Genomic DNA, 10257 nt, shown 5'->3' on the forward strand with positions numbered 1-10257 from the left:
CTGCACCAGAGGGTAGACTGTGCTTAGTGCCATCTGGCCTAATAACAGGCCTGAGATTCTCCCAAGTCTGAGGGCAGGCCTCAGGGGTCTGGCTGCAGGAGGAACACCGGGGACAGGGCCCTGGGAAATTCCTCGAGAGATGACCCACCACCTTCAGTATCCGTAGGGTCAGAGACCTGGGCCTTTCTTACAGATGGATGTGGGCAGTAGTCCAACCTCCTCCACCTGGAGACGTGGAAGAAATCACAATTCCCGTCTTCTCGGGCCCCAACCACTATCTACTCCCGCAATTAGATATTTACGCATCTGCGCTCTACCGCCCCGCTTAGAGCTGTACAGCGCCTTCCACTGCCAGCGCTCTACAAGTACGGAACGCTCGGGGTAGCCCCATAAATTCATTTCCCATAAAGCTGTGCTACAACACCGGTCTGGGCTGGGTCTCCCAGGCAGTTCGGATACCCGGAGCCCTCTGGGAAATGGAGTCACCGCCTTGCGCCGCAAAGGCTCTTGGGAGATGTAGTTCGCATCCGTTCTGCGCAGGCGCAATTTCCCTCGGTGGTCGCTGGTCTGCTCTTTGTGGCTGTCTCTGTCCTTTTGTAGGAGGCCGGTCTGCTCTTTCGCCCGTCCATGCGACAGTTCATCGGTCTCTCCATCCGTCTCCAGGTCCATCTGTCGACCGTGTTCCGTGACCCTGGCTCTTGGCGGCCGAGCCCGAGGCCTGGGTCTGGTCCCCGAGCGAGTCCCGAACGCGAATTCTCCTGGAGGAGTGTGTGACGGGGTGACAGGGCGTGCGTGTGATGGAGCCTGAGTGTGAGCCCAGCTTAGATGTGGGTGTGTCTGTGGGCTGGTGTGCTGGAGCGCGAGCCCAGCGTGGGGTGCAGTGTGTTTGCTGAGCTTGTCTGAGCCCGAGTTCAGCCCGGGCGCGGAATGTTGCCGCTGTGAGCACGTCTGCGCCCCAGCGAGGCTTCCCTGCAGGGCCGCTGTCCCTGGGACCCTCCACTCTGGACCTAACCTGGGATCCGGGAGGCTACAGAACTGCCCACTCCCCCGGGGAATGCTGCGGAGGGCCGCTATGGAGACTCTGGCCCTGAAACCAGAGGAGACAGGTACAGCTTTGCTCTTTTAGTCCGTGGGTTTATGGATTTTTCACTTGAGGAAACTGACACTCAGAGAGGTCAGGCTATTTTCTGACAAGTCCCAGCAAATCAGTCCCCCTGCTTCTTCATCCTGGGCTACCATTTGTTCCCACTCTCCAGGATGCTGATGGAAGGAAAAGAATGCCAATATTTTCCTCCTTAATTAAAGTATCTGGGATGCTGAGAGGAAGAATTAACCCAGAAGCTGTATTAATTAAATTGTGCCAGATATTGGGGCTTGCTCCCCACAGGACCAAGCTAGGTGGTTCCTGCCTTCTCTCTGATTCCTGCCTGTGCCAGGGCTGTGTGAACTTTAGCTCAGCCATGAGGATGGTGGCTGAACAGAACAGCCCCCTTTGACTCATTTCTTCAACCCCAGCTTTTTCCACTCAGGACCCTGCTCTTTCCCCCAAAGAAAATCCAGAGGATAAATCAGATTGGAGTCTCCTAGCAGCCAGATCTGAGGTGAGTAGTGTCTTTTCTTATATATGAAAAGGGTTGGCACATTATTTTTCTTTCCCTGCATCTTCAGTCAGCCATGGACCTCCCCTACTCCCCACAAGGGACCTACTGTCCAGTCTTCAGGAAGCTCTAGGTAGTGAGAACAGGTCCATTTGAAGAAACTCCAGATGACTCCCCAGGTGTACACATGATGAAGTCTCATAAATGTTCCTTCCAGCTTAATTCAGTCCAATGAGTGGGAATGCCCAGGAACTGTGCTGGGAGCTCTGAGTAGTGGTTTTAATGAAGCCCTGAACAAGTAGATGACAGCCCACATGAAATCACTTTGATCTCTTCACATATGAGTTAGGGCTTTTTGCAAGACTGGGGAATGGTTGGGGGAGTTTGCTGTGAAGGAATCAGACATGGACAGGTGGAAGCACTGGGGTAAGAGTGGTGATAGCAGGCTCATCCCTGTGTGATTTTCTGTGCACCAGGCCCCTGGCTTGAGGCTTTCAGGGAAAAATCTGGAGGTTTAGAGAATCCATGGGCTCAATTATGAATTGATCTTGAGGCTACTCCTGTAGCTAAGTAGGGCCCAGATCCTTCCTTTTACAGCTTTTGGACTTTTCACCTCATTTTGTTCTGCCACCAAAACCACTCCTATCCCTGTGATGGAATTTACAGGGGTGCATGGGACAGTGAAAAGTCTGCAGGATTGATGGTCCTTTGATATCTTTTTAGAATTTTGTGATTCTGTTAATCTTCCACTTTAAAAGAGGTAAGATCTGATGATAAAAAGATAGAACACTGATTTTACAGAAAGCTGTAAAACAAGCTGGGCCAGGCGTGGTAGCACATGCCTATAACCCCAACGACTTAGGAGACTAAAGCAAGAGGATTGCAAGTTTGAGGCCAACCTTGACAACTTAGGAAGACCCTGTCTCAAAAAAGGACTGAGGGGCTGGGGTTGTGGCTTAGTGGTAGAGCACTTGCCTAGCACATGTGAGGCCCTGGGTTCAATCCTCAGCACCACATAAAAATAAATAAATAAAATAAAGATATTGTGCCCAACTACAACTAAAAAATAAATAAATGATAAAAAAAAAATAAAAGGACTGAGATGTACCCAATGGTAGAGGGCCCCTAGGTTCAATCCCCAGTACTGCAAAATAAATAAATATTGTGAGACAAGTCTAGAGTCTGGGAAGTGTTAGAATGCTGTTAGTTCTATGAGATACTCAAGAGACATGACAGTCAAGTGCAGTGCATGATCCTTGATTGGGCATAGATTTTTTTTAAAAAATTGATAAAAGTTTGAAAAATGGACTGTATCTTAGAAATGATCTTTGCTCTGAAATCTAATGTAATATAACTGCCTTAGTTTTCTTTGAATTAGCAAATTTGCAGGTTTTTATCTACCCTTTCATTTTCAACCTATTTTTGTCTTTGTATTTAAAATGGGTTTCTCTAGCTGGCATATAGTTGGGTCTTACTCTTCCCCTTCCCTCAGTCCAGGGATTGAACATGCTAGGCAAATGCTTTACCACTGAATTACCTCTCTAAGCCAGGTGACATGTTTTTTATCCAATTTGACAATCTCCACCTCTTAGTTACTGTAAGTAATTTTTAGACCATTTACATTTAATATAGTAATTAGTATGGTTGGATTTCTATCTGCCATTATACTATTTACTTTTTATATATTGTATCTGTTTTGCTTCTCTATTTTTCCCCTTCTTTGGAGGTAAACCAATACTATTTTAGTATTATTATAATATTGGTTTTCTTAGATTTCTTAAATATTTCTGTGATTCATCATGGGAGGCAGTGAAAACACCAGGCATCAGTTTGATCCTTTCAAGGATCAAAGCACATGCATAATACCTAGCACTGTAAGCACACACACAATAAAACCACTGCTATCCAGATATGTAGCACATGCCTGTAATACCAGCTTCTCAGGAGATTGAAGGAGGAGGATTACAAATTCAAGGCCAAAGTTTGAGATTCTTAATCATGGAAAGCATAGCTCTCATTCAGGACATATTAGAGCAGCCATGTGCAGATTTCAGGGTATGTTGTGTTATAAGAGCACCACGGTGTCTATTCAACCTAACTATCCTAGTTCAGAATGCAGAGTAGGAGGTGCATGCCAATTCTGAGCTCCCCACATACCCCAGGGTTTTAGCCCATCCATGGTCAGTATCTGTAACATAACTTTCCATGATTAGCAGAAGGTCAGCTGAGGTTAACACTGTAATTATGAGGTCCTTAGTCAATCTGTGGTTTTCTTGGAATCATGAACACAGAATCTTTCTTCCTGGATGAGTGAGAAAATATGTCATTTCAGGAATCAGTGACTTTCAAGGACGTGGCTGTGGACTTTACTCAGGAGGAATGGGGTCAGTTGGACTCCCCTCAGAGGGCCCTATACAGGGATGTGATGCTGGAGAACTACCAGAACCTTCTTGCCCTTGGTAAGATGGCTCCCTTGGCATATGCTCTTGGTCTTCTTCCATGTGGTAGATGTTACCAAGAATCTCTTCAGCACCAGTGCTGGTACTGGACATAGCATGACTTGGAAAACTGGCCTCTGCCTCAGGACACCTGGTCACAGGTTAAGCCACTCCAGAAGTCCCCAGAGTGTGGTATGGTAGCCAATGGCATCCTTGCTTAGAATTGGGACTGGCCCTGGGGCAAGGAGCCTGGAGGATATGGAGAACTGCTTAGGGGAGAAAGGATAGGACTTTTAACCCATCATCCCTGGAGCATTCCTCAGGTGAGAACGGAGGATGTAATGTGGAGTCTTCAGAGTCATGCACTGCCACTTGGGTCCCCTGAGGCCCCTCACCACTTTGGGGCCTAGAGAACTTAATGTTTCTTGGAGATGGTACACCCTTTGCAGTACCTTGTCCTGATTCATGAATCGTTTTATGAGGTTGGCTCAGTTTGAGAGCCATAGTACATCTAGCCCTGACAATTTCTTCTCTATAAGCAGGGCCTCCAGTTTGCAAGCCAGATGTCATTTCCCATCTGGAACGAGGTGAGGAGCCATGGCAAGTGCACAGCAAAGTCACTGGAAGGACTTGTTCAGGTGAGCAGATAACAAAGGTAGAAGAGAGCTGGTCCTTCCCCATACCTTTTCTAGAGCCTCCCACCACCTTTCTCCCTCCATTTTTTCTTCCACAAGCATTGGCACTGACTGTGTGCCAGGAAACTCCTTTTAGCTCTGTCTTTGTAAAGGCTTCCATTGGTCACCTAGGCATGGGTGTCTGCTGAGGTTTCGCCCTTTCCTCCATGTCCCCTCCTCTACTTCCAATCAATAGCAAAGAGAACCTTAATTTTAGCTTCTAAAATATATTTCTGCTTCCTGTTCATCCTCAGAGCCACAATGCTAGTCTGAAATTGCCATTATTCCTTCTGTTAATCACATGATTTCCTGCTGACCAACTTCTGTTCCAACCTCTTTACACAGCACCAGGTCCATCATTATAATGCATCTTTATGCTAGGCATGGTGGCATACACCTGTAGTCCCAGTGACTCAAGAGGCTGAGGCAGGAGGATCCAAGTTTGAGGCCAGCCTCAGCAAATTAGTGATGCCCCCAGTAATTTAGTGAGACTCTGTTTTAGTCAGCTTTATCGCTGCTGCAACTAAAAGACCCAACCAGCACAACTGTAGAGGAGAAAAAGGTGTATTTGGGGGTTCATGGTTTCAGAAGTCTAAGTCCATGAACAGCCAACTCCAATCCTCTGGGCTTAAGGTGAGGCAGAACATCATGGCAGAGTGAAGCAGCTTACATGGTGATCAGGAAGCAGAGAGAGACTTCACACGCCAGATACAAATATATATCCAGAGCCATCCCCCAATTCTCCCCTCCTCCAGCCACATCTATCACTTCAGTTACCACTCAGTTAATCCCTATCAGGGGATTAAATCACTGATTGGATTAATATCTTACAACCCAATCATTTCTCCTCTGAACCTTCTTGCATTGTCTCACATGTGAGCTTTTGTGGGACACCTCATTTCCAAACCATAACGGACCCTGTCTCAAAATAAAAAATAAAAATGGCTTGAATGTATCTCAGTGGTAAAGCATTCCTGGGTTCAATCCCCAGAACCAAAAATAAGAAGATGCACTGGGTATATCATATTGTCCTCTGTGTAGAAAGTCTTCCTTGCCCAGAACCCTATGTGTCAGGTATCTCATCATCCAGCACCTGTCCTTGTTGCCAGAGCCACCTCTTGGCCTTCCCTCCTCCTGTTTCATTCTCTTTTCCCCCTTAGATGCACTGTTACGTTGATGGTAGGTTCTTCTCCTTTTCCTTTACCTGGCTGCCTACTGTCCATCCTTACTGAGCCAATTCTGCCTGCCCAGCTCCTCTGAACAGTTTGGGGGCCCCACGCTGCACTACAATGCAGCTGTACCCACTGTGATACACTGTTCTACTTGAAGCTATTGGGGAAAATAGAAATAAAATCTTGTGCCAGTCCAGAACACTTCTCTATAGATATAGAAGGGGAAAAAAACTTCATTATTGAATGAGTGTTTAATCCAGTGCAGGGCCTCTCACACATATCAGTTGTCTTTGTCTTAGGAAAACTGTTGACTTTTTATATCTTGTTGACAAGCAGGAAATTACCTCCCACAGAGACAGGGAGACAGGATGCCACCCTCTTCCTCCATGTTCAGATTTCACAGTGACTCCAAGAAAGATGTGTTCCAGGATATGGAGCTGGCAAGAGACTTAGTGTACTTCTAAAAAGATGTACATGCATCTTAGAGCTAGACAAAGTATTTACATTCCCAAGTTTCTAAAGGAAATGCTAAAGAGAGGTGAGGAAGAGGGAATCCTTTTTCCCTTTTGGCATCAGGGAAATTTTAATTATTTTCAGACTCCTAAGTACACCCACCTCCTGACCTGACACATAATAGTCAATTAGTGGACTTTTCAATGATTGAATCATATCCTGATTCTTAGACTCCCTGAGCTTTGCCTCTTTCTCAGCCCCCTGGTACTCATTTGAAGCTACCCTTTTTGGGATTCCCTTGGCTTCTCACTTGGCCGGTTCTTCATGCTCTCTAGCAGCTTCTTCCCATTTCCTCCTCCTCTTCCCTTTTTTTGTGTCTTGTTCAAGTAGTTCATTCTGGAGGCTCTCTTTTGTCCCTCTGATTTCAGGCCCTCAAGCTCTTTGATTCTTTCGGTTTCTACTTCCTTTCCTGGGCATTTCTGCATCTCCATGTCAGCTCTTCAGTGTACTCACAGAAAATTCCATTTTCAATCTCTGACAGAGTGGGAGCCTATGCCAGAGATGAAGGAGGAATCTTCTCAACAGCAGAACTTTTTCCAAAAAAACCCATCCCTGAAGCCCATCGTGGAGCAGTTGAAGAGGACCAGCCTTCACAGCACCAGCCCAAGTGGGGCATGGGCCTGGGTAGCCCAGGAAGATACTCTTTGTAGAAATGAGGCTGCCCTGTGGAAGGGAGTGCCTACCAGCCATGGGGACATCTCCACGGAGGAGAGCTACTGGGGGCATAATGAATCCAAGGAGGGTTTTCCCCTTGGGTGCACCCGCTTCACCCAGCAAAATGCCCCTACAGAAGAACACTCTCCTGCCAGGTGCACCAAGGACATTCATTTTGCTGAAGGTATAGCTAAAGACCATCGGAGGACATGCACAGGGAAAAAGTCTTTCAGGTCAAGTGAGTGTGGGAAAAACCCACCAGCAAACAGACCACAGGGAGCTCGGGCTGGTCTTTTCATGTGCAACGAGTGTGGGAAAACCTTCCCACAGAGTGCATCTCTCACACTACACCAGCGTTGGCACAGCCGTGAGAAGGCTTACAAATGCAATGAGTGCGGCAAGGCCTTCACATGGAGCACCAACCTCATCGAGCACCAACGGATCCACACAGGTGAGAAACCCTTCTTCTGCAGTGAGTGTGGGAAAGCCTTCAGCTGCCACTCGTCTCTCAATGTACACCACCGCATCCACACAGGAGAGAGGCCTTATAAGTGCAGCACCTGTGAGAAGGCCTTCAGCTGCAGCTCACTGCTCAACATGCACCTGAGGGTGCACACTGGGGAGAAGCCTTACAAGTGTGGTGAGTGTGGCAAGGCCTTCAACCAGCGGACACACCTGACCCGGCACCACCGCATCCACACTGGCGAGAAGCCCTACAAATGTAATGTGTGCGGCAAGGCCTTCACTTGCCACTCGTCCCTCACTGTGCATGAGAAAATCCACAACGGGGATAAGCCATTCAAATGCAATGAATGTGAGAAGGCCTTCAATAACCGTTCACGCCTCACTCTCCATCAAAGAATCCACACAGGAGAGAAGCCATTCAAGTGCACTGATTGTGGGAAAGGCTTCAGCTGCCACTCATACCTTATTGTGCACCAGAGGATCCACAGTGGGGAGAAGCCCTTCAAATGCAATGAGTGTGGGAAAGCCTTCAGTTCCCACTCTTACCTCATTGTACACCAGAGGATACACACTGGAGAGAAGCCCTTTGATTGCAGCAAGTGCTGGAAAGCCTTCAGCTGCCACTCATCCCTCATCGTGCACCAGAGGATCCACACTGGAGAGAAGCCCTATAAATGTCATGAGTGTGGCAAAGCATTCAGCCAGAACCATTGTCTTATTAAACATCAGAAAGTTCATTCTGGAGAGAAATCCTTTAAATGTAATGAATGTGGTGAAATGTTTAACTGGAGCTCACACCTCCTGGAACACCAGAGACTGCATGGTGATGAGAAGCCCTTTGCCATTCAGTTCAACAGACATTTGCTGAGCACCTACTATGTGCCCGGCAGTCTTCTGGGTGCAGAGGACACTGGGGTGGGTGATGTGGACCAAATAAATGCACTGGATGTGGCAAAACTGTTATGTGTGGTGCAGCCTCCACCTGGCAGGAATTTTCCCCTAGGAAGCAAACATGGTGATTAAGGTGAGGTGCTCTTGGTCACAGAAGCTACTTCTTGAGTTACCTAACAAGGAAGGTACTGTCACTTCTTCAGGGCTCCTAGAGCCAGATTGTTTGTTCCTCCAGATATAAAAACCTTACCCATCACCCCCGAGCAGATTCATAAGCCAGGAAGGGATACACTTTCCAAGAAGAAACATGAGGCCATTCGAGGATGTGCCATCATCCTGTTTTCCTTGATGGGTCTGGAGGTCATTCACAAGGGAGATCTTTCCTGCCAATAAGAAGACATGTCAACTTGGAGTCCTTGGATTGGCTCCTGACATAATTTCCATCAGGAATTTCCTCTGTAACCTGTTGTGTTCATATTAATCATAATAAAACAGAAGAATTACAAACACTATTACTTCCATGTGAACATTATTGTGTTTTAGGAAGGGAAAATAACCTTGGATGGTAGGGATTTGGAAAAAGGCAAATTTTCTGGACTTATGGGAGTAGCTGTACTGTGGAGTTATCTGTTAGGGACAGCTCAGTGTCCATTTAGTAGGTGATGTATTTCTCAGTTCTTTTCAAAAGAAAGATTTCAGTCAGGAGACATAGAAAAAGCATAAAGGGTTTATTTAAGGAAATGAAAGTATGCTTACATTCCTGGGCTATCCCAAGAGAAGAATGGTGTGGGGTTTTCCACCTGGTTATTATTTTATATTTGGTCTGGAAACCTCCCCCGTGTGTTGTATACTTGGGTTGGTTATCCTGGTTTCTCTATCCCATAGCTTAACGCCTTGGTACTCTGCTGCTCCAAAGTTGGAAAGTCCCTTAGGTTGGTTACACCCATTTCTCTTTAGTTTTAAGAAGACAATATCTGAGGAGGTGGTTTATAGGTAGGGTTTTTTGTCACCTAGGTGGAGTAGTTTTTTGTCACTCAAAATGAGTAAGCCCTATTTTCCTTCCCCCAGTGTTGGAGTCCAGCTCCAGCAGGGGTCTCAGGAGACTAAACGATGGTGAGGAGTTGCGAAAGGGGGTGGAGAAACAACACAGACACAAAAGTGAAGATGCTGAATCCCAATCTTTACTTGTGAAGTTAATCATATATACTTCTCATTTTGGCAGGCTCACAGTAGTTTGTCGTTACAAAACAGGAATCTTGATTATTCAAAGAAACAAAATATTACATAGCTACAATTAGATAAGAAGAATGTATCTTGGCTTATGCATAAGCAAGCATTTTTACTTTCAGTTCACGTTTTGCTTTGAGCTGTTTCTGCTTAGTTAGCTTTTAATAATAGTTAGAAATGTCCCAGACTTTTGACCTATACCTTGACTATTCTTTCTTGACTTACTGACTAGAACTGGCGCTGTGGTTTTGGCAAGTGGTTAACTTGAAAAGAGAGGCTACTAATTTTAATCAAACAAGAGTAAGAGCACAAACCACTGTGCACAGGAACAAGAACAAGTTGCCCAGTACTAAGCACTAATCTGTCTTCTTAATATTAATTTTTCTTCTCTAGATTTTAATTTAATTTCTCAAAAACTTCCTTGACTATTTTTCCTACAGGGGGTTTCTCATTAAACATTAACGATTTGTGTTCCACAGCTGAATCATTGCATTTAGAGCAAACAGATTTATTCTTTAGAAGTAGTTGCATTAATTGGGAAGGTCATGTTTTTTCCTTCATACTTAATGGTCATATGAGAAGTCACAACTATACTTATTAAAGGAATACAAAACCAAACCAGCCC

General features: G+C 45.9%; 1 protein-coding gene across 3 annotated transcripts; it reads left to right on the forward strand.

Annotated features, from left to right (window-relative positions):
* The first annotated feature begins 523 nt into the window (after positions 1–523).
* On the forward strand, positions 524–8917 carry Znf74 (zinc finger protein 74). Of its 3 annotated transcripts, none has more exons than XM_027924339.2 (5): positions 524–1106; positions 1516–1601; positions 3931–4057; positions 4576–4674; positions 6877–8917. In XM_027924339.2, the coding sequence occupies exons 1-5, from the start codon at positions 1055–1057 to the stop codon at positions 8535–8537; spliced, it is 2025 nt and encodes a 674-aa protein (XP_027780140.1). In that variant the 5' UTR covers positions 524–1054; the 3' UTR covers positions 8538–8917. The 3 variants fall into 3 exon arrangements, with proteins under 3 accessions (XP_027780140.1, XP_027780141.1, XP_071474113.1); XM_027924340.2 differs by having other exon boundaries at positions 4579–4674; XM_071618012.1 differs by having other exon boundaries at positions 1095–1106; positions 1530–1601.
* Positions 8918–10257: the final 1340 nt, after the last annotated feature.

This window comes from Marmota flaviventris, chromosome 1, assembly GCF_047511675.1.
Source record: "Marmota flaviventris isolate mMarFla1 chromosome 1, mMarFla1.hap1, whole genome shotgun sequence".
Taxonomy (NCBI): Eukaryota; Metazoa; Chordata; class Mammalia; order Rodentia; family Sciuridae; genus Marmota; species Marmota flaviventris.